The following is a 22,874-nucleotide window of genomic DNA, read 5'->3' on the forward strand; positions in this document are numbered from 1 at the left end:
TTCCATGAGAAAATTACAGAATCTTCGGGGTCGTTTTCAAGTGACGTCAATTATTTATGATTTGAAAATGATCTTCATTGTTAATTAATTTTTTTTTACAAAAATAATTTTCCAGCTTTTTAATTTTATCAGTGAGAAAGATAGAAATAATGTTTAAATCATATTTTTATATGGACATCACTTTTGAACAGCCCTTTCTCATTTACCGTCGATCAATTTAGAACTTTTTAGTCACATTTAAAAACAAAAAAATATTAATTAAAATATCAAATAACAACTTTTTGAGTTAAATTCAAAAGAAATACATGACTATGGCGGATCTAATTACTTGTTATAATAAAGGATGTGGTCAAAAATACAATCCCAACGAGAACGATGATGGTAAGAAGAAAAGAGAATTTTTGAGATTTTTCTAGAAAACTTTAACAAGTTAACTAAATTTTAGAAAAGTGCCAATTTCATCCTGGGCAACCAGTTTTTCATGATGCATATAAAGGATGGTCATGCTGTAATAAGAAGAGTACTGATTTTACGGAATTTTTGAATTTTAAGGGATGTACACAAGGAAAACATTCAAATGTAAAGCCAGCAGAGCCAGAAAAGCCTAAACAATTGACTGAAGAAGAGATTGAGGAACAAATCAGGAAGCAGAATGAGAAAAGCAATACTGTTGAGACAGTCGAAAGGCCTCCATTTGAAGATCCATGTACTATTTTAGAACCATTCATAAATCCTTCTTTTAAAAAACAAATGGATGAATTAGATCTGACTAAGAAACTGGAATCCTCATCAATCGATGGATGTATTGCAATCGGAACAACTTGTAAAAATTCAGGATGTAAAGGATCGTACTTATCACCAGCTTCTAATGATGATGTGTGCGTTTATCATCCTGGATTTCCAATTTTCCATGAAGGATATAAGTTTTGGACATGCTGTCAAAAGAAAACTAGTGACTTCCAAGCATTTCTTGATCAAGCAGGTTGTGAAACAGGAAAACATAAGTGGATAAAGGATGTTAATGTTAATAGTATTAATTGTCGATGGGACTGGCATCAAACTGCTAATAATGTAGTTGTTGCAGTATATGCTAAGAATTATGACTATAAGAAGAGCTTTGTAAAACTAAATCCAATTCGCTTAACAGTTAAACTCGTATTTCCTTTAGAAAATCATGCAGAGTTTAATATGGACCTAGAGCTTCGAGGAATTGTGGATGTTGAAAAATCATCGGCAAAAATGTTTGGCACAAAAATTGAAATTACAATGCAAAAATTGCAAGGTGGTCAATGGATTAAATTAGATTTCCCTAGAGAAACTCCAAAAGAGGAACCGCCAAAAGAATCTTCCATTGAAATTGAGAAAAATAATGATAAACCAGCAGCTGAATCCAATGATGATAACGATTCTGATGTCGATTTAGACGATTTAGAGCTCGTTCATGGTGCTAAAATATCGGAACTAGCTGCACAAAGTCTTTAAACTAAATCAATTCTAATAAATTAGATTTTTCATTAATATTCTTTAACACAATTACTGTAATTTATTTTATAATCATCCATACAAGTCAAATAAGTCTTCGAATAAAATTTTGCATGAAATGTTTTTAGTTCAAAATTAACGACTAAAATAGTTTTGAATGTTTGAAAACATGTTTTTAGCGCACAGGGCAATTCCCGTGATGATTTTCTTTTAAATTTCGTCTTTAGATCAATTTTGTCATCAAACGGTAAGCTTACTGCTCTAATCTTTGTATTTATTTACAGAGCTTGGAGAGATCTTTATATCATACTAAATAACTTTCGTCGTCATGCTTTAATTAATAAAATATTTCAAATTTTATGCTGATTTGCGTAGATTTTTTCGTGGAAAATGCGCTTAGTTCGTCCGTTCACATGTCTTGTGCCGGCTTCTATACTCGTACTTTGAGCGGTAAACAAAAACAAAATGAATCGAACAGTAAGAATATTTTAATAATATTAACTGAATTATCTATTGATTTAATTATATTTTACAATTTTTCAGTTACTTTTTGCAAGATCCTTAGGATTAAGAGCATTTTCTAGTGAAGTTCCTCGAATTGAAAAAAGTATTACAATAATTCATGAATTATTACATTAACCTAATATAAAATTTAATTATTCTAGCTGTTAATTCAGTGACACTATTAGGAAGAGTCGGTGCAGATCCATTAAAAAGAGGCACTGATGAACATCCAGTTGTAACATTCTCGTTGGCAACTCATAACAATTATAAATATGAAAGTGGAGATTGGGTTCAAAGAACTGATTGGCACAGAATAGTCGTTTTTAAGCCACAACTTGGTGAATCGCTTCAAAATTTCTTAAAGAAAGGACAACGATGTTTAGTTACTGGAAAAATTAGTTATGGAGAGATCACCGATCAAGAAGGGAAGACTCGATTGAGCACAAGTATCATAGCTGATGATGTTATATTCTTCTCAAATCAATAATTATCATTTTTATAATACATTGTAATACATAAGTAACTAGTACAGTATGTTGAGCATTTAATAAAGTCAATCATTCTTTACCTCAATTAACGGACTTTTAAAATTTGAAAAAATCACAACAAAAAAAAATAGAATAACCTGCCTAAAGTTAGTTGGACTTTTTTTGTATTAATCAGAAATATTGTTTTTGAAGTAAAGTAATAATGTCTAGAGATTACGAAGAAGATCAGAAAAACGAGCTGGAAGCACTTGAGTCGATATATTTCGAAGAGCTTGAAAGTAAGTACTCTTTTGATTCAATTTAGAATATTTTTTAATTATCAATATTTACATTATAGTATTGGACGAAGAAAAAAGAAATAAATTTAAAATAAATGTATATACTGAGGGATTCCGAGAAGAACAGGATGGTTTATGTTGTGATCTTGTATTTACTTATACGGCTAAATATCCAGACGAAAAGCCAATTGTTGAAATAGAAGATGAAATCAATTTTGAATCAGATATTAAAAAGAAAGTTTTGGATGGAATAAATTCTTGTATTGAAGAGAATTTAGGTACTGAGATGATCTTTAGTATCGTAGGAAGTACACAGGAATTATTAAATTCCCTATTTGACCAGATAAAAATTGAACGAGAAGAACAACGTGAAAGAAAAGAGCGAGAGATTGAGGAAATAGAGCTGAAAAAGTTTGAAGGAACGAGAGTTACAGGTATAGTAAAAATTTACATTTTACTAATAAGCATAAGTCAAGCATAACTTTTGAACTTTAGTCGAAACTTTTATGAACTGGAGAAACGATTTCGAGGCTGAAATGGGAATTGCTGAAAAACGAGCTAAAGAAAATGAAACAAATAGAAAACTGACTGGACGAGAATTGTTCTTAAAAGATCAATCATTGCTCGACTCTGATATTCGCTTCCTTACTGAAAATGGTGATTCCATAGAAAACGTTAAAATCGACGAAAGTAAGTTTTATATTTACAGCATAAATACATTTAATCCAATCAAATCTTTTCAGGTCTGTTCCAAAATTTGGATTTGGAAGAGGATTTACCTTCAGGAGATGAATCTGATGATCCAGATTGGAAGCCATCATAAACATTGTCTACAATTTTTATTTATTGAAGACCTGTTAATTCTTGATTATACAAGTTAAAAAATTAAAAGTATACACTACAATCAATTTATCCTGTTATTTTGCTCTTCTTGTTCCTTAAGCAATGCAATCAAATCGTTGATTGCCTGAGTTCCTCCGGTAACTTTCTTGTTGATTAAATCTCTTGTTTCTTGATGTTCATCCCAATTAATTGATTGAGGTATTTGCTGCGACTTTTGAACTGGTACATCAACCTTTTCATTCTCAGGATTTACATTCTGTACCTCTCCTTTTGTCCTTTTGCTTTGGGCTCTGTTTTTCTTCTTCACTTCTAAATGTTTCTTTACAATCCTTCGAATGGCTTGTTCTGCTTTTGATGACACTTCGTCATTACTACCAGTTTCAGTTCCATTTATTCGTCCAAAACCTTCCACAACTCCTTTAAAGAACCCAAAATCGAATTCTTTTGTGTCACAGTTTGATGGAACCAAAAAGAGACTCAACAAACCGATAAAAATCAATGTTAACTTCATGATTGATAATAAGTATATGATTATACTTGATATTGCGATACTGCTTTTTATAAGAAGCGGCAATCTTAGTGAAAACATTAAGTAATCGTATATATCACCAGATTTGATTTTTATTGATTCCGATAAAAAAGACATTGATAACAAATATCAAAAATATTTTATTTCTCTCTTTCTTATTCTATTAGATGGTAATATTTCAATTTAGGTACCTATATATTTACTAGCTAGATTCCAACATTTATGTACCCTTTTTATTTAATTGACATCTTACATGAATATAAATGAAATAGTTAAGTAATCATATTTTAATTAAAGAATAAAGGACCTATATGATAATTTGAAACGGTTTCTGGTACATATATGAAGGGTATATAAATATAGGTAAAATACAGTAAAACAGAAGAAATGGCATGAAAAATGGCTTTTGTCTTGATTGATTGGAAAGAAGTTGGGTTCGTTCAAAACAGAGGAAATGCAGGCCTGCATTTTACGATCGTACCTTAGTCAGAAGTGCAGACCAACAGGATAAATTGAATGAGCATAAAGGTATACATGAAAAGTTCACATTGGTTTATTAATCAATTACTGATTGCTGATTTCAATTTTTTGAACATTAAGTCAATTTTTAAAAAACTAATAACAACTTATTGACTAGTTCTCACTCTTCATTAATCTCTGCTTTTCTTCATAAAGCATTGAATTTTTAAAAAGTTTGACTTTTAACATTCCGGGATTGCTTTCAATATACCTAAAAAGAAAAGATAAACGATATTAATAAATGACAAGTCTTAAAGTTATAAAAATGTGTGCATTACTTTAAATTCCGTTCTTGGAACAGCCTAATTGTCATGTTTTTGAGAACTGGACCGTTAACTGAGTGATTGCCCCTTCCTGTGACTATTTCTAGTTCAATGAATTGCTTCTTAATTTCTCTCAATTTTGCAATGTGCGCATCCAAAAATGTGTGCAATCGTGTTTTTGCTCCTTCTTGTGTAAAATAATGTAAATCCAGTCTTGAACTTGATGCATTATTTAAGAAACTAAAAGCTAACATGTTCATTAGCTCTTGACGTTTCTCTTCACATAGCTGCTTATGCAAATTCACCATACTTGTATAATAAGAAGCAGTATGGAACTCCTTCTTTGATATGTGCTCTCGTGATTGCTGTACACAACGCATATATGCTTCTGAATGCCGATCAATTTCTTCCTGAAGCTCCTCCACTTTCTTTATACAAGCATATTCTTCAGGTGTAAATTCGTCTTCCTTATTTTCATCATCAGTTGCTTCCTTATTATTATTAAATTTGGCGCTTTTTTCCACTTCCTCTTTGACTTTTTTACGTTGTTCTTGTGTATATCCTAGACTGTCTTGAATTAATTCTATTGTCTTTTTAAAATTTCTACCTTGTGCCTCAAATATCTCATCAATCATATCTCTATCAACACTTGAAAATGCTCGATAAAGTTTTTCCTTACTTAATTTTTCAGCCATTGTGTCAGTTTTTTCTACTTTTTGCCATTCACCGACATCATCTTGATACTCTTTAAGTGCAGCTTGAGTATCCATAATTTCTTTAAAATTGTTGCCATTTGTTTCTTGTACTAATTGTGGATATTTGTAAGCTTTTTCTTGTTCATGCAACATCATTGCGAAATAACGATCATTTTCTATTTCCTTTAACTTCGCTTCCTCTTGATGACTGTAAAATGTCTCCAGGATTTCATTATACAGTTGTTTAGCAGTAGACGATTTAATGAAAATTTTTGTCTCATATTTTCTATGCTGCTCTAAAATATCTTTCATGACTGATTTACCGTCGCCAAATAACTCATCTAATTCTGTTATTAAATTTTCTTCGATAGACAAAGGTACCAATGTTTCTTCCTCAATATTTTGTTCGACAACATTTGTTTCATTTACTGTTTGAGGACCATTCGTTGAAATTCCCCTCCAACCTTTAACTTTTTGAACATGCTCTGGATAAAACTCTTCACCAATCTTGACATTATCTTCAATAGCAATTTTGAAAGCTAGTAGTTCATCTGTATTTGATTTGGCCTTTTTAGCCTTTACAGGTGTCTGCTTTTTGTTAATGCTGTTTTCAACGACTTTTTTCGGAATTGAAGAATCGCTATCACTGCTAAAACAATTACATGTCAAATCCTCGCCAGTATCCATTAAGTCAGTTAAATTTTCGTCACAAAGCATGTCAGCACACCATTCATGATCTCCTTTACATTTTTCATAAAAGTCCCATAGACAGCGATCATTAATATTTGGATATAACTCGCGAAGCTGAGAAAACCCTTGATTTTCATTTGGACAGTTCTTCCTATGTGGCTTTAGATCCATCTCGGATGGAGGGGATGATGGTTTCTTAATCTTTCTTTGCTTTCTCTGAGGCTGTGGCTTATTTTCATCTTCTCTTGCCTCCAATTTTTCTTTCTCCTTAATTGTAATTTCCTTTTCATCCGGTTGATCCCATTTATCGTCAAAAATTTGCGGAGGAGGCTTCCACTCATTCAATTCTGCTTCTTCTGAAATTTGTTTTTGCTTTTCCCATGAAAATATATTGCTTGAAGTACTTTGTTTCTGAAAATCAGTACTGAATTTCTGCCAACTAAGTGGCTCTCGTTGTTCATTGCTTACTTTGCGATTTTTGTTGGCATCAAACGAATAATCTACCAAATCTGATTCGCTATTAACTTGCATTAAGGCAGGTTTTGGTCTGAATTTAGGAATGTTTCGAATTTTTGGTTCTTTAACAATATCAAGATTAAGTTGGTTTTTTGCAAATTCCTTAACTGTAGTTATTCTATCATAATTATCCATCATTTTCTTAATTTTCTCCATTGGCACATTATGTTTGTTCTTTTGAGCCAATTTGTGTGGTGTCCATTTCCATGGAGTGGACGGTTCCATTACTTCTACATGATAACCATACTGTATTGAAGCCTGAATGTATGGAAACATTTCCCATAATTGCATATTTGTATTATCAACAATTAATGGACTATATCCTTTACTTGCTCGATTAAAAAACAACCTTTGAGTATGCTGATGAGCTTCAGAGATTTTAGATGCATCAAACATGTATTTTCCGTTTCTTAAAAAATAATCATCTGCTGATATTATGTGTTCCGCAAAGTTGTCTCGAATAGTATCCTCTATTAATCGTTTTCCTATATAGCTTTTTCCTGATCCAGGCAATCCACGTAAAATCTACGAATACAAATACATCATCGTATGCTTTAGGTATTTAATTTTGTAAAACTTACCACACAAACTCTCAATCCATTGTTAATTTTTTCCACTGTATCCCAATAATTTGTTGGCATTTGATGACTATTTAGATTTGTACTTCTTGGAATTGCACCTGTTTGTTTTCGATCCAGTAAAGTCGTGACTTTTTCGATAATAAAATTTTCGTCATCACTCATTTTTAAAACTGTAAAAATTAAGCGCAAAATATTAATAAAACTAGTATTTTCTTATTTGACTTATACTTACAGCTTATTCACTACTATTTTAATTATAGTATAAAGTTTTGATCTTTGAATAACCTTTCTTTAAGCCTTAAATTGCCAAATTTGTTCCTAAAAATTATTTAAGAAATTCCTTTATTATGAAATATTTTTATTTATGTTAGCGAAATTATTGTAAATCACTGTGTTTATATTCACTTTGTCTTTAATATATTAAATGATTAATAAAAGTGAAACTTTAAGTTTATTGTGTTTTGTTTCTAAAAATTTTATCCGTTATTATTATGTAGGTATATTTAAAATTCCAAAATTCGTTAAATTTTAATATTTACCTGTTTTTAAAATGCGCCTCAGATTTAAGTATGTATAACTTATGTAGCTTGATATTTCTGAACACAAGAATCAAGTGTTCAAAAATTTATAAACAACTCAAGGTGTTTCACAAACATAGGAGGAAATGATTAGTAAATGTGTTTCACAAAACCGTTAAAAGTTAAATACACGTGTACATTTTCAAAAAAATAAATAATCGTCGAAAAACTCGTACATATAAGGAAATCCAAAATCTTGAAAATCAATTAATGTACTATAACTAACTTGATTAAAAAAAACCCTGAAATAAGATGATAATACTTCAACTCTCAGATTCGTGCAGATCAATATTAACAGCAGTGGTTTCGACGAGTTTTTTTGCTGAACGCACTCCTTTTTAAGGTCAATTCAATAACAAATTTAGGAAGAAAGGTCTATTCCTTGATTTGTGAAAATTCTGCAAATTGGTAGTTTCGCTCGTAAAGTAAGTACATGAATTTATTTTTCTAAGTCTAAAGAGTCAAATTTAAAGTATACAAATGGAATTTCAATATATTTCAATGCATTACATCCATATCGGCATTTAATGCATAAGGAATTTGTGAAAGTTTGAGGAACAGAAAAAATTGCATAATTTTGCGAATCGTTTTTTAAATGAAATTTCTTGGCAGGTGTCAATTCATCTAAATATATCCAAAATGGCAAAGTATAGGATTGTAATGGTCAGACATGGAGAAAGCGAATGGAATCAACTTAATTTGTTCTGCGGTTAGTACATCCAGTGATAAGGCTTATTAAATTGAATTAATCAAAATTTTTTTCGTTTTGTTTTTTCACATTAAATAAATTAGGTTGGTTTAATGCCGAATTGTCAGATAAGGGTCGTCAAGAGGCTGTTGAAGCTGGTAAGGCAATCAAAGAAGCTGGAATGAAATTCGATGTTGCCCATACATCAGTTTTGAAGAGAGCTAACTTAACACTCGACTCAATTTTGGCTGAATCTGGACAAACTGGAATTCCAATTCAAAAGACATGGAGATTGAATGAACGTCATTATGGTGGATTGACTGGAATGGACAAAGCTGAAACCGCCAAGAAATACGGTGAAGCTCAAGTCCAAATCTGGCGTAGATCTTTTGATACACCACCACCACCAATGGACACCGAGCACAAATATTACAAGGCTATTGTTGAAGATCCAATCTACAAAGATGGACCATCCAAAGAAGAATTCCCAATGTTTGAATCATTGAAACTTACCATCGAACGTACTCTTCCTTATTGGAATGATGTTATTATTCCACAATTGAAAGAAGGCAAGAACATCATCATTGCTGCTCACGGAAACAGCTTGAGAGGCATTGTTAAGCATCTTGATCGTAAGTTTAAAAGTTATTGACTAAAACGAATATCATTATTGACACTTTTCTTATTCAATCCACACAGAAATGACCGATGATGCCATTATGGGTCTCAATTTGCCAACTGGAATCCCATTCATCTATGAACTTGATGAAAACTTCAAGCCAGTTGTTTCCATGAAATTCCTTGGTGACGAAGAAACTGTGAGAAAAGCTATGGAAAGCGTTGCCAATCAAGGAAAGGCTAAATAAATTATCTCAAGTACTCTTCTCAAAATTATCACATAATTTATTCAATTTCAAAAGTTAAGGAATCTTATAAGTGTTTAAATGTTATGGCACCTTTTATGTTGATGGATATAAATCGTAGTTCATGAACAAACAAGGATATTAATTGAACAAAATCAATAATAAAAATACCTATTACATTTAAAATCTCTGGTTCTATTTATTAATGAATTTATTTGATAACAAAAAATACGCATGACCTTGTCAGCAACCTTGAAAGATACACAAAATACTATTTTCAACACGGGCTGATGTTTTCTTTTCATCCTTTTCTAACGCATTTTTAGTTGTTTTTCTTCATCTTCAAGATTCTTTTGTATTTGCCCAAATCTGATGACTTCACATAACAACTTGCCATAATTTTATGGATGTACTATTAGTGTGTCTTTATCTCTATATCCTTAAATTATGATTTATTTTCAACAACTAGGAATCTTATTAGAATCTTTGGAAAAATTAACGGTCATGTACAAATTTTTTTGAAAATACCTATTTTTGTTCTAAAACCCGCAGTCTATACAAACAGACTTAAAAACAAACAGTCAAGCAGATCGAAATTGGAAAATTTAATTTAGCTGAAAAATGGGACGAAGGAAATCAAAAAGGAAGCCTCCACCAAAGAGAAAGGCAATTATGCCGTTGGATCAACAGTTTAACTGCCCATTTTGTAATCACGAAAGAAGCTGTGAAGTAAAAATGTAAGCTAATGAATATTTAATATATTATTGACTTTTCTACAGCAGTTTGCAAACTGGCTGGATCTTTGAAATTATAATTTTATATTATATTTACTTAATTTTAGGGATAAATCGAGGAATTCAGCATTGATCTCATGTCGAGTATGCTCTGAAAGATTTCAAACAACAATTAATTTTCTATCAGAACCAGTGGATGTATACAATGCATGGATTGATGCCGCAGAAGACATTAACTAAAGGACTTTGTCATTAGACTGATTCTGATACATTGTGAAGAAAAAAAATCTTAACTGTAGGTTTACTAATAAATGTACTATGCAATGAGTTTCCTTCAAAGTATGATATATGCATAATTAATTAATTATATTTCATAAATACCTAATGTCTAAAAAATTCATAATAAAAATAATTTTTCTGTAAAACTATGTAAATCCATTTTAGTTAAAACCTGAATAAATAACGGATGGTTTTGAAAATTTACTAACACAATGACAAATTTATATAATTCAGCAAATTCAGCTAAGAAATAGAAATGTCGCAATAACCAATAATGCCCCTGAGTTTATGAATTAAAAATATATTTGCATTGCCATAAATTACAATGCATGCTTGGATTTAAATTATTAAAACAGCGACAGTGCACGACAAATTCACGGTGTGAATATGTTTGGAAGGGTAAATACGTTAATGTTCCTTCTACATATGATTCGAATCTTCTTTATTTACAAACAAACTGTTAAAAAATGATTTTAAGACAAATTTTTAAAGATAGGATTTTATTAAGAATTTCAGTATGTAAGAACTTTGCAATAATTAGAAACTGCTCTTCACATAACAAAGTATTGTTTTTTGGAACTGACAATTTCTCTTTACCCACTTTAAAGATTTTGTGAGTATTTAAGAAATTAATCACATTTTTTTTTGTTAAGATTTTAATTTTAATTTCTGTTCTATGCATTTTAGATCCAGGAACAATAATAGTGAATTGATATCACGTCTGGAAGTTGTGACATCGCTTAAATCCATTAAAAATCCAGTAAAACAATATGCTTTAGAGAATCAATTAAAAGTACATAATTGGGAGGATGTGAAAAAAGATCATAGGATATGCCATTCTTTTGATTTTGGCTTAGTTGTTAGTTTTGGACATTTAATTCCTGAGTATGTTATAAACAGCTTCAAAAATGGAATGTTGAATGTTCACGCGAGTTTACTTCCAAAATATAGAGGCGCAAGTCCAATTATTTATGCCTTAAAGGATCATCAAAATGTGACTGGAGTAACAGTCATGAAAATTGAGCCTGCAAAATTTGATGTTGGCGATATTCTAGCAAAAAAGGAAGTATCTATTTGTGATAACACATTTATGCCTGAGCTGCATGATAAATTAGCGAATGTTGGAGCTGAATTACTTCTAGACTGTATTAAAGGTTTCCATAATATAAAACCTATTAAACAAGACAATAGTAAAGCTTCTTATGCACCGAAAATCACAAACGAGTTCTGTAAAGTACGATGGAAGGAAATGACTGCCATGCAGATATTCGATTTGTATAGATCACTATATTCATTTAAAAACTTAACGACAACATTTAGAAATGAGCAAGTTAAGCTTTTAGAAATAAGTAGAACATCAAGTTTTGTTCAAAATGAGGACAGAATAGCTGGTCAAATAAAATTCTGTTGGAAATCCAAAAAACTTCTAGTGAGATGCGTTGATGGACTGGATATTGAAATAAATAAGTTGTCAATAAGCAAGAAAGTTATGACCGCAAAAGATTTTAATAATGGCTTTTTGAGAAAAAGAACAGAATTAGAAAATATATTTGAATAAAAGAAATGAGCAGGCTAGTTTAATAATATTAAATTTACATTGCTATCAGGATTAATCAGTCACTTTGAATTAGGTACTGTACTAAAAACTTGTGCTAAAAGTAGTCGGCAAAACTAAATTATTGAAATGATCAAGAAATAAAACTTAATTAACTAAACAGAGATGTAACAATGATTTGTCACGAAGGAAAAGTTTCAGTCATAAGTTTTGTCATTAGTCTACTAGTTCAATTGTTTGGAATATCAGAATTTGGAGAGAAATTAGCACTATTATTAAATGAGTCAATTTTTTCATCATTTTACAGTTTATTTATACTATATTTCATTGTTTTATGTCTAATATTAACAATATGCTTCAAGTCATCAGATTTTCAGGTAATTTACTTATTATACAAGTAATATAATACATATTTTAATTCCATTTTCATTTTAGATTGCAATAAGAGCTGCGATTTTGGGATATACCTTTGGAATCGCTTTATTCATAATTTTTACAATGAATGAGAAATACAAATCATTTGGGATATATTTAGCATTTCTAACATCTTTTCACTTTTCCGAATATTTGGTCATCAGTATTTCACATCCGCAATCTCTCAATATCGATTCATTCATGCTCAATCATTCTCTTCAGTATGAAATTGCAGCAATAAGTAGTTGGATTGAATTCTTCGTAGAAGTTTACTACTTTCCGGATTTGAAGAAATACAAGACAATTTGGCTTATAGGATTAACAATTTGCACTCTCGGAGAGCTATTAAGAAAAACAGCTATGCTGACAGCCAAAAAGAGTTTTCATCATTTAGTAAGCATCATTATGGCTTTGTATAAATACTTTTCAAAGCAATTTAATTATTTTAGGTACAATTGCAACAGTCGGAAGACCATAAATTAGTTACAAATGGAGTTTACAAATTCTTTAGACATCCTTCTTATGTATGTATTCTGTATTATAATTAATTAAAAAAGGTTTTAATTTCTTCATTCTCAATTTTAGGTCGGTTGGTTCTATTGGAGTATTGGAACTCAAATCATTTTAGCCAATCCAATATGCTTCATTTTGTATTTTATTGCCAGTTGGCTATTTTTCAAAGAAAGAATTCACATGGAAGAAATTACTTTGATTAATTTCTTCGGCCAAGAATACCTGCAATATCAAAAAAGAACCCCGACAGGATTGCCAATGATCAAAGGATATATTATCGATACCTAAATTGTTAGCAGTTATTTTTGTCGTCTGTGATAAGAGATATTACTACGAGAGAAATGCTGATTTGCACAAAATTGTGTACTTAATTTATGTATAATGTTTTATATAAGGTACTAAATTCATAACAAAGCATTTCTTTATTAAGGAATAATAAAAGGGCCAAAAATGAATCCTGTTGAATGAAAATTAGCATTAGAATGTTAAATGAATCCTGTTGAGTGCAAAAACAGTCTTATAGTTTAAAAAGAATTTATTTCCATTTACCATTTTCTCTAATTTGGAATTAATTGTATTAAAAATATATAGATATAGTTAGGGAATTATTCACTAGATCCAAATTTATACTTGTCAAGTCTTTCTTTGACCCATTCGTCAATTTTTTTCTTTAATTCGTTATCAGGAATCAACTGATCCATTGTCAGAGGAGATCTATTGAAAGGATCGCTTTGATCAGACAGTAAATGACGACTTATGCTGAAAAAAAATATTTGACATTAATCACAGACTCAATTACTTTTACAATCAACTTACGTAGTTTTGTCAACGGTAACTCGAGAAGATGGCAGAATGACTGGATCGCGCATTAAAATTGAAAGAATTGGATCTAAAAATTCGTCCGGCGGATTTATTAGAGCTTCATCATTTTCCTTCTGTCGTTCCTCGATCTTCCTAACCTTTTCAGCCAATTCAATGATGTCTGATATCATCTGACCTCCACTTATTTTGACTGAAAAAAGAAACAGTATTATTAACTAGAAAAAATATGTTATTAATGCTTTATGTTACTTACTTAATATGTTTTCAGCATATCTAAATAAATCGGATGAATAAGAACGACCGTCTTGAGTTATTGCGACAATAAATTCTTCACAATCCTTGAGATTTAAATATATACGACAAATTTCCTTTACTGTATGTGCTGGATCAAAATCAAATTCTTGCTTATTTTGAACCTACAAATCATTTAAAATTTTAATGTCTTTCGAATATTGGTATTTAAATTTATTTTTTACCTTGAATCGTTTCTGATTTGGGCCACATAACTGAAGTAGGAAATAATTAAGCATGGATGTAACTCTATCGACCATTGATGGATGAATAAAGATTTCTTTGGTCTCGGATGTAAGGAGTTTTAAAATATTGATGGTGTCTTTTCCTAGGATGTTATCGAATCGTGCCAGCATACCTAATTGCGTTAAATTCTGTTGATTTTGTTGTCTTTCATTTTGTGGTAAATTGTCCCATTCGTTTCTATTTTTTGCTTCTTCTAGCTCACGTATCTTTTGTAAATTGTTTAAACTTTCGTCCAATAAGAAAATTGAATCGTTAATCAGCACATTAATGAAACGAAGAAAGAGTGGCACTTCAACATTATCAATTTCTTGCTGAGCAGTTAGCGATAGTTTTTTAAAGCAAGTTCGTTGCTCAGGAATGTTCCATAAATATTGCATGATAATATACATTGGTCGACGATAGTTGAATTTTTGTTCAAATTGAACACTTTGACCAGTCATTTCTATGCTCACAAATACATCCAATAAGTTTTCTACTATTTGTAATCGATCAGGATGTTGATAGAACAATTCGGAATCAATTGTAAATCCATTCTTTTCTTTCGGTAGTAATGATTCTAAAGCCTCAGCGAGATTAGCACGTAAATGCGGATTTTTTGCACGCTTTGAACTTCCCATAAAAATTAAGCAAAATGTCAGAAAAACGTCTTTTGATTGATTCATTTGTCTAAAAGTTGTTTCGAAATGTTTGCTGAATTGCAGATATCCAGTAATGTTTTCTATTATTAATTCTGGGACATATTTTAGGTATGGACTTGTTTCAGCTGTTAATGGAAGTTTAAATTCTTGAATTTTTAAAGGTGCATAACCCTTATCACTATCGTTCATTACGATAGATGATTTCGATGCTAATTGATTAAGCCATATTGCACTTGCTTCATAAAACTGTAATAGCAGTTCATCATTTTTTGGTTCCAATATCAAATTTTGTGTACACAAAAGAATTTGAGATTGCTTAGTCAACATATTCATGATATTTTCAGTAACATCCGATGTACCACCACCTCGTGCTGCATCTTGATAAGCTTGTTGGAGTCTATGAATTTCTCTATTCATTCGTGATACTTTTTCAATACAAACTCGATATGAAAGATCCAGACATTTGTGTGTCATGAAGAATATTTCAGTTATAAAGTTGTATTTTTGTGCAGCAATACGTTCTTCATTTTCATCAGCAAAAGGAATTAAGCAAGTTTCCTTATCATAATCCTTCATATGAATTTGTTTAATATTTGTATCTTCGTTCTTAACTGCACAGTATGTTGGATCAACCATCAAAACCTTCAAATGTGGCTTCATTAAAGGCAAACAAAGTCGCAACAAAACTGCACTTAGACCAACCTAAAGAATTTTATTGTAAAGATATAAAAAGCTTCAACATATAATTAATTTCGTGTTTAATTTACCATAAAACTGTCAGGAGCTGTAGTGAAATTTCCCAAAACCATCGACGAATGCTGGTTCCAAATTTGTCCTCGTTTTTGATTCTTTGTGATTGCATTTCCTAGCCAATTTAAAATTCTGTCTCTTGTATCGCCACCAATCACCAAAATACATTTAATTAAAGCATAAAGTGACTCATGAAGATAGTTCAGACTGCTCCAAAGAGACGATGACAAATTATTTAATGCTTGTAAATTAGTGCTGATTAAATTATCATAAAATTCGTATGGGCCATTGTTGTTCTTCGGCGTTATTGAAAGACATAGAAGTTGACCCAGCAAAGTTTCTGAATATTTGATTCCTTCGGTGTTTTCTGGAAGTGCTATGTACTCAATCAATATATTTGCTGCTTCGGAATTGTTCTTGTCACTGACAAATGCCATAAGATATCCTAATATCCATTTTTCTAATGTGATCATTGATGCTTGTCGTATCATTTTTAGTATAACATCAAATGATTTGAAGAAAATCTCATAGACGTTTTTCTTCATATCTTCATCATCACAATCAGAAAGAGCAGTTTTGATTGACACTGATAGAAACTTATACCGCTCATTATTTTCGATATCAGTATCATTGAATATATCTAAAAACTGCTTGCTTAGATTTTGTTGTGATATCAATTCTGGTTGTTTTAATATTGTGCTGATATTTCGAAAGATCAGTTCCTTAATTTTGTCCAAAATTACGTTAGTTCCACCTGATTTAGTCTCTTGTTCAACTCTCAAATAGGACTGGTATAGATAAATAATCACCTTATCGTCATTATCAGATGCAATAACACGTTCAAATAATGAAAATTCCAACATATCTAATGAAAATGACTGTGAATCGTCACTATTTATTAAATAAAGATCTTTTTTCGTAGGATTTAGTGTAATTAACAGTGTTTTCTCTATCACTTCATTTATTTTCTCGGAATTTTCCATGATTAGACTTTAATTTTACTAATTTTGGTACTATTTAATTTATTTCTTGTTTTCAATGATTATCAATTTTTTTTTTGAACTTTTCAATATTTTTAGCACATTTACCTAGGTGTCAAAAAGTGATTTTCACATTTTTATTCTGTCCGTATGTCCGAGTTTTGAATATTTTGTACGATTTAAGAATTTTAAAATACCAAAACACGTTAAATCAAATTATTTTACAAAATTAAGATTTAACTGGATTTAACAAGAAAGCTGTATTTTAATGCGCGTATCAGTCTGTGTGATTTTTAACTTGCAAGTTCAAAGTTCTTGGTTCAAAAATACTTCATTATTTTGATAATTTAGATATTTTAGTAAAATGAGTTTTGGGAAGCAATTATTCACATCATATTCTAAATTAATTGCATCCAATCCTGAGACATGTAGCGACATCGAATTATTAACAAAATACATGAGTTATTTTGTATCAGGTAAAATTAGCAGTATTTGTCGGTATTTTGTCAAATTATAACTTATCTATAAATCTTTATAGGAAAAATTACTGATGATAATATACTTAGCGAAGGATTACTGTCGTTTTCACACTTGTTAGTCATATTTAATGACTATATAATACGAAAAGAACTAAATAAAACTGAAAGAACAAATGTTAATGACGAGGAGCAGAAATTGAAGTTGTTCCTAACAATTTTAGAAAATGTTGAGGTCTTTATTGAAATATCATCAAAAAGAGTACTTGGAAACAGGAGAAAGTTTATCGTTATCGCCATCATACAAATCGTAAAATGTATTGGAAGACTTGTGTTAATTCTAAAGTACAAAAATCGTATTTCCAAATCTCCAGCACTTGAGTATTTGGATCGTAAAAATGTTCTTAAACAGCCACAAAACAATACACTCCAACCAGAACTGTCTAAGCCACCATCGATGGTTCTGAAATTGAAAAGATCAGGAAAAACTATAAAGAGAGTTTCTCCTTCATTATACTCAAGAACATACAATGATGAACTGGAAGAACCTGATCGTTTTGAAAGTTCGAATCATCAAGCAATAAAAAACGCAGAATTATTGTACATAATGAAACCAGTAATACATTTAGGTTCAATAGCAGCTTTTGGATATAAATCATGGAAATCCTATTTAGTATCATTCCTTCTTGACACGATCAGCATTTATGAATATTTTAAGAAAAGGAACTACATGTCATCGGAACAAAAGAAGGAATTGAGCAGGAGATGTGTGAATATGCTTCTTTATATTTTAAGATCACCGTTCTATGATCAATATTCAAATGATAAGATTGACAGTTTCATGAGAGCATTAAATCATATTCCATTTGCACGATTTATTGTTGAACCGTACAGACAATACATTCCAACATTCCAAAAAACTTATTTCTACATGTTCAGCAATTAAATAATGAGTACTGATGATGTGCCCAAGAACTTGTTACATTTAAATGGAATTAATGGTGATGATTTTATGATTAAGTGACCTGTATTTTTTTACAAGTTAATTAAATTGGAAATTTTGGTTTATAAAGAATGATTTAATAATAAATATTCAAAAAATACAGAAATATACAAGATAAAGAAATTTTGACGTTCATAAATTTTATGAAATAGGCTGGAATCGAGTATTCGAATCATGAGATCTAAACATTTCCATCAAGTTGCTGAGATAATTAGGAAGAAACACGTAAGCAGAGAATATCATCAAAAATAAGCTGGCAAATACAATTGTGTCTGTGAAAGATTCGAGAAAAAATTCTATGAAGCATAAAGTTGTGTTAATTTTAAAATATTTTTACTTACTTATCAGCCTCTTTTCCCATGTTTCAAAAAAGCTCAAACAAAATATTATCTCGTACTGTAGATATATCCCAGCTAACATTTTCTTAATTGTGTCCATTTTGCTTAATTAACTAAAAGCGACTCTCAAAAATTATTTTTTATTTATTTTCAAAACTTAAATGAGGGGGAAATAATGTGAATGAAAAACTGAATTTTGAATCTCAAAAGTCCGTTACATCTAGTCGATTTATAAGAAATTTTTCCAATAGTACATACAATTTTAAAGTAGGTTCCCTTTTGAAAATTTTACTTGATAAATGAACACTCACCATTGCTGGAACAGACGTGTTGGATATATTGCCACCAGAAAATTAAAACAAAGATAGGCTCAATTTACAGCTATTTCCTATTTATCCAAACCTTACGTTGCCACCATCAATCTATTCTGTGTTCTTAAAATCAAATTCAGTTTGTGAAACAATTCCCGAATGTGTTTAATAGCTGACTTCTTATTTTATTCTAAAACCCGCAAACCCACGTTGCGTCTTTTAAGTGGTGAATAATCACTCAAGTGGTGAATTTGTATACGCGAGTGAATTCAAAATAACTTTTACCGTTGAAAATTCAGCAAGAATTTCCATTGGCAATTTTAATTGATAAAAAAGCGTGTAAAAAAAACGAGGTAAAACGTGATTAATTTTTCTAAGCTGTTAATTGGCCCAAAAATAGAATTTTTAAATCTTATCGCATTCGCATGATTCATATATTTTAAAATACATACCTACCTAAATAATATATGATAATTGAATTGTGTCTTTTTAGGAGCTTAATTTTCTTTCATAATTCTTCAGATTTGAGAAAAATGAAACGATAAATAAATTATGCTATGCAGGATGAATAAAACGCTGATTGAAAAATAAGTAATGTAAATTAAACAATTTATGAGTATTTTTCACAAAAAGGAACACTTCCTATAACAACTTGAAACTTTTAACCGTCTTTCAGCATTTTTCCGCTGTACACAACTTTAGTAATTAATAGTAAAAACTTTGAAATAACTCGCGAAGTTTCAGCACATTTCCCGTTTGCCTTTCCTCACCAAAATGAATAATAATTTCGTAGATAATTAATTTTCTTATGGGATGACTTTATTTTCCCACATCCCAAGAGTAGATGTATTTCCGTGCTTAAACAATAAACCAATATTTTCCACTTCATGATGACAACTTTTTTATGAAATTAAATTAAATTAAATACTCCTTCATTCATTGCAAATTGTGAACAATTCCTTTATTTGTTTTCACAAAGTGATAAAAAACGTGCGGGAAATTTTTTTATTCTTTATGAGGAAGGCGTATTGAGATATTTATCTCTACCCTCTTTTTTTCGTCTTTCTCTCCTGACTTAAATAGACATTTGCCCTTTGATTGCGTTTTGTTGATAAGATGAAATTTGGAATATAAAAAAAGGAGAAAATGATGAAATAAAAGAAGCGTGAAGGACGATTTTTTATTATGTTTTCATATTCGAATAATGCACATACAATAGCGAATAAATTAGGAAAGTTTCTCTTGCCTCATCAAATCTTCATTATTCTCCTCTAATTTACCTAACAAAAAATAAATGTCTTCAACATGAGAGTGTGAGGAACACGGTATAATTCAAAAGTCATCAACATCATGAACTTTTGAATTGCTTGATAACAAAACCGGATGTTTGACGTTAACGCGTAAGTCACAAAAATAAAGGCGAAAAAAAAACAGTGTATGGTGAAAGGCCATGGATGTGTAAAGAGAATAGGAGGAGCATATAGATGGATGTTTCATTGTTTTTATCTTTATTCTTACAACGACTTTACTAAAGAGCGGAATTGATAGGGAGTTTGTTACATTGTATCGTCTTTGTATTTTTTTTTTTGTAAAAGAATATAATGGCATTCTTAAATGTAGTATTATGTTTCATAATGCTCTCAGGAAGCTCTATACATTTTGGCATTCTTATCAGTAAACCATAAAATAAGAAAAAAAGTAAAGAAGAAATGAAAAAAGAAAAAATAGGAAACTGAAAATGTTACAAAGGATCTTTTTTGCTCTCGTTTTTGAGCAAGCAATGATTGCGGTTGATGATGATGCTATTTTTTTCTTCATCATCAATTAGCTTTCACTTTCAAAAAAATGAATGTCCTTGAACAAAGTATGTTGACATTTCTAGGTGCCTACCTACATACCATATACCCAACATAAAAAAAATTATTATTATTATCAATTTGTTACTGCAATTTGCAAGTGAAAGTGATAACAGAATAGTAGAGTAAGAAGAGGAAGAAGGGTAAAAGTGATGACGACGATGGTGTTTTTCGCTATCTATTTGTGATGATTGAAAATAAAAAAGGGATTTGAGGAAGAGAGAAATTTGAATTGGTGCACCATATAATATTATATTATTGTATCTTATATTCCCAATTCATTCACACGCGAGCTCTTGAGAATAGAATTTATACATATTTTTTATAATACAAAAAATACACAGCACAGATTCAATCAAAAAGAAGGGGTGACTTTTTCACACTTCTCTCACTCGTTTACGCTATTTACGCCAATTTAAACAATATTTACGCGTGATTTTATTATTTTGATTTTTTTCCACAAATTTAATTCAATTTCTCATCAATATCTTGCATACATAAGGGAAAAAAAATCATCATGTTCCATAATACACGCTACGTTAAACAGTAACCATATTTACACAAAATAAATTGTCTATTAAATACATGGAATACCCACCACCACCTAAGTGTTGATGATTTTTTTTTATAAAATAAAATAATTCTGTTGTCAGTGAGTGCAAAGCAGTGACTGTCAACAAGCGAGAAGTAAAAGTAAATTGATTTATAATTTCATTACTTCAATATGCAAAATGTCATTTAGGTAAAGTGTTGCTTCCAGCTCATGAACGAGCGATTACTGTTTCTCATTGCATTACTTTTTGGACATTTTTTTGTGAAACTTTACATCCTTCAATATTCCATAAATGAATGCTAAGATTAATTTTGTAATTTCCGACAAAATTTCTTGATTTATGCATCGTTTTGATGACAAAACTTTCTTTTTTTCTTGATACATACTCAAAGAATATAAATAAATGGGAATCATAAAAAACCCTTTTGGTGGACCTTTCAATCCTTTTCTTGTCGTGATTATCAATAAAAGAGCAAAAAAAACTATCCCATTTGTTGAAGGACCATAAAAAAATAAAAGGGTTTAATATGAATTTCTTGCAGAGCTTCCGGTGACAATACGATTTGTATCATGGTTCTCTTTAGTCACACTAAGCTTATTTTGTATACAGAAAACATTCTCAGACTAACCATTAAAAATGATTAGAGCGCATAAAATTCTGTTTAGTGCAGTGGTGGACATCTTGTGTGCCGCAGTCCATGAAATGCCATGCACCGTATGCCGTGTGTGGATTTGGTCGTGGTTTACCATCAAGGTTGCATCAAAAGTTGCTTAGCACTGGTATGGTGTAACTAACGAGTGAAGAGAATCTGTATTATGACTGTTAATAGGTTTGATACAGGAGATACATATTTCCAACTAAGACAGAGAAAGGTTACATTAAGTTTGATTAAATATGTCAAAAAAGGCAAACCATCCAAGATGAATCACTTTGCTCTCAAAAGAAAGCTAAAAAGAAAATATTCTTCAAAGGATCACAATTGTATGTGCCAGAATAGAAAAGAAATCACTTCATTTAAATCTATCTCAAAATGAAATACTTTTTTGCGATCCAATTTCCTTCGACTAAAAGGAAAAGAAAGGCTATAAAACTTGTTTTGAATATATAAAATATATGATAGGAGAAAAGAAGATTAAGGACATTCGCAATGATACATTTCGTATTTTATGTATCCTATATACTCAATTGTCTTTGATTTATAAAGAAAATCTCATACTTGTGAGATTTAAAGATTGGTGTCAATTTCTCCAACAATTGCCAGATTATGTTCTTTTGCAAATTTTTTTTAAATCTATGCATAATAGAATCTTTAAATAATTCACACATATTATCATCAAATCCTACGAGATTTTTTTCAATTTCGAATGCATGCTTCAATTTTTCCACTGTTTTGAGCATTCGAGTGCAAATTGTTTTTTTAAACGTAACATTTTTTAGCACATTTTTAAAACTTGCTTCAAAATGGCACCTTAATAATACACTTTGTTCGATTGTTTGCTCTGATCTACTTGAATACTTTTTATTTAGACATCGTAGAGAGCTCAAATCAACGCATAAATAATATAATTAACAATTTTTATTTTTGTAAACAAAAACA

The 22,874-nt window shown here is 30.5% G+C and overlaps 10 protein-coding genes and 1 long non-coding RNA gene across 11 annotated transcripts; 8 read left to right on the top strand and 3 right to left on the bottom strand.

Moving 5' to 3' along the window:
- The first annotated feature begins 208 nt into the window (after positions 1 to 208).
- Positions 209 to 1,621, top strand: mora (CHORD-like protein). The gene is made up of 2 exons (XM_070647404.1): positions 209 to 381; positions 446 to 1,621. The coding sequence occupies exons 1-2, from the start codon at positions 306 to 308 to the stop codon at positions 1,480 to 1,482; spliced, it is 1,113 nt and encodes a 370-aa protein (XP_070503505.1). The 5' UTR covers positions 209 to 305; the 3' UTR covers positions 1,483 to 1,621.
- A 254-nt stretch (positions 1,622 to 1,875) lies between these two features.
- On the top strand, positions 1,876 to 2,559 carry mtSSB (mitochondrial single stranded DNA-binding protein). The gene is made up of 3 exons (XM_070647405.1): positions 1,876 to 1,959; positions 2,026 to 2,089; positions 2,148 to 2,559. The coding sequence occupies exons 1-3, from the start codon at positions 1,948 to 1,950 to the stop codon at positions 2,471 to 2,473; spliced, it is 402 nt and encodes a 133-aa protein (XP_070503506.1). The 5' UTR covers positions 1,876 to 1,947; the 3' UTR covers positions 2,474 to 2,559.
- A 52-nt stretch (positions 2,560 to 2,611) lies between these two features.
- Positions 2,612 to 3,660, top strand: LOC139095931 (RWD domain-containing protein 1). The gene is made up of 4 exons (XM_070647496.1): positions 2,612 to 2,752; positions 2,812 to 3,186; positions 3,248 to 3,442; positions 3,496 to 3,660. Exons 1-4 carry the CDS (start codon positions 2,677 to 2,679, stop codon positions 3,573 to 3,575), a joined length of 726 nt encoding a protein of 241 aa, XP_070503597.1. The 5' UTR covers positions 2,612 to 2,676; the 3' UTR covers positions 3,576 to 3,660.
- Positions 3,661 to 4,188: 528 nt separating this feature from the next.
- LOC139095930 (uncharacterized) lies at positions 4,189 to 7,757 on the bottom strand. Its single transcript, XM_070647495.1, has 4 exons — positions 7,621 to 7,757; positions 7,389 to 7,558; positions 4,922 to 7,332; positions 4,189 to 4,854 (listed from the first exon to the last, which is right to left on the bottom strand). The coding sequence occupies exons 2-4, from the start codon at positions 7,548 to 7,550 to the stop codon at positions 4,758 to 4,760; spliced, it is 2,670 nt and encodes an 889-aa protein (XP_070503596.1). The 5' UTR covers positions 7,551 to 7,558; positions 7,621 to 7,757; the 3' UTR covers positions 4,189 to 4,757.
- Positions 7,758 to 8,246: 489 nt separating this feature from the next.
- Positions 8,247 to 9,703, top strand: LOC139096037 (phosphoglycerate mutase 2-like). The gene is made up of 4 exons (XM_070647657.1): positions 8,247 to 8,391; positions 8,579 to 8,675; positions 8,759 to 9,286; positions 9,354 to 9,703. The coding sequence occupies exons 2-4, from the start codon at positions 8,606 to 8,608 to the stop codon at positions 9,518 to 9,520; spliced, it is 765 nt and encodes a 254-aa protein (XP_070503758.1). The 5' UTR covers positions 8,247 to 8,391; positions 8,579 to 8,605; the 3' UTR covers positions 9,521 to 9,703.
- Positions 9,704 to 10,049: 346 nt separating this feature from the next.
- Positions 10,050 to 10,679, top strand: LOC139096038 (transcription elongation factor 1 homolog). The gene is made up of 2 exons (XM_070647659.1): positions 10,050 to 10,254; positions 10,359 to 10,679. Exons 1-2 carry the CDS (start codon positions 10,139 to 10,141, stop codon positions 10,489 to 10,491), a joined length of 249 nt encoding a protein of 82 aa, XP_070503760.1. The 5' UTR covers positions 10,050 to 10,138; the 3' UTR covers positions 10,492 to 10,679.
- A 318-nt stretch (positions 10,680 to 10,997) lies between these two features.
- LOC139095756 (methionyl-tRNA formyltransferase, mitochondrial) lies at positions 10,998 to 12,249 on the top strand. The gene is made up of 2 exons (XM_070647222.1): positions 10,998 to 11,143; positions 11,218 to 12,249. The coding sequence occupies exons 1-2, from the start codon at positions 10,998 to 11,000 to the stop codon at positions 12,086 to 12,088; spliced, it is 1,017 nt and encodes a 338-aa protein (XP_070503323.1). The 3' UTR covers positions 12,089 to 12,249.
- Icmt (isoprenylcysteine carboxylmethyltransferase ste14) lies at positions 12,171 to 13,483 on the top strand. Its single transcript, XM_070647625.1, has 4 exons — positions 12,171 to 12,462; positions 12,521 to 12,892; positions 12,949 to 13,023; positions 13,085 to 13,483. The coding sequence occupies exons 1-4, from the start codon at positions 12,259 to 12,261 to the stop codon at positions 13,298 to 13,300; spliced, it is 867 nt and encodes a 288-aa protein (XP_070503726.1). The 5' UTR covers positions 12,171 to 12,258; the 3' UTR covers positions 13,301 to 13,483.
- A 46-nt stretch (positions 13,484 to 13,529) lies between these two features.
- On the bottom strand, positions 13,530 to 16,846 carry Ube4A (Ubiquitination factor E4A). The gene is made up of 5 exons (XM_070647621.1): positions 15,777 to 16,846; positions 14,311 to 15,711; positions 14,088 to 14,250; positions 13,829 to 14,024; positions 13,530 to 13,771 (listed from the first exon to the last, which is right to left on the bottom strand). Exons 1-5 carry the CDS (start codon positions 16,740 to 16,742, stop codon positions 13,618 to 13,620), a joined length of 2,880 nt encoding a protein of 959 aa, XP_070503722.1. The 5' UTR covers positions 16,743 to 16,846; the 3' UTR covers positions 13,530 to 13,617.
- Positions 16,847 to 17,059: 213 nt separating this feature from the next.
- On the top strand, positions 17,060 to 18,488 carry Pex16 (peroxin 16). The gene is made up of 2 exons (XM_070647446.1): positions 17,060 to 17,215; positions 17,278 to 18,488. Exons 1-2 carry the CDS (start codon positions 17,104 to 17,106, stop codon positions 18,159 to 18,161), a joined length of 996 nt encoding a protein of 331 aa, XP_070503547.1. The 5' UTR covers positions 17,060 to 17,103; the 3' UTR covers positions 18,162 to 18,488.
- On the bottom strand, positions 18,274 to 18,718 carry LOC139095903 (uncharacterized). The gene is made up of 2 exons (XR_011544902.1): positions 18,560 to 18,718; positions 18,274 to 18,490 (listed from the first exon to the last, which is right to left on the bottom strand). It is a non-coding gene; the product is annotated as an uncharacterized lncRNA (long non-coding RNA).
- Between the last annotated feature and the right edge of the window lie 4,156 nt (positions 18,719 to 22,874).

Source organism: Chironomus tepperi, unplaced genomic scaffold (genome assembly GCF_022539635.2).
Source record: "Chironomus tepperi strain 1889 unplaced genomic scaffold, CSIRO-AGI_Ctep_v1 contig_376, whole genome shotgun sequence".
Taxonomy (NCBI): Eukaryota; Metazoa; Arthropoda; class Insecta; order Diptera; family Chironomidae; genus Chironomus; species Chironomus tepperi.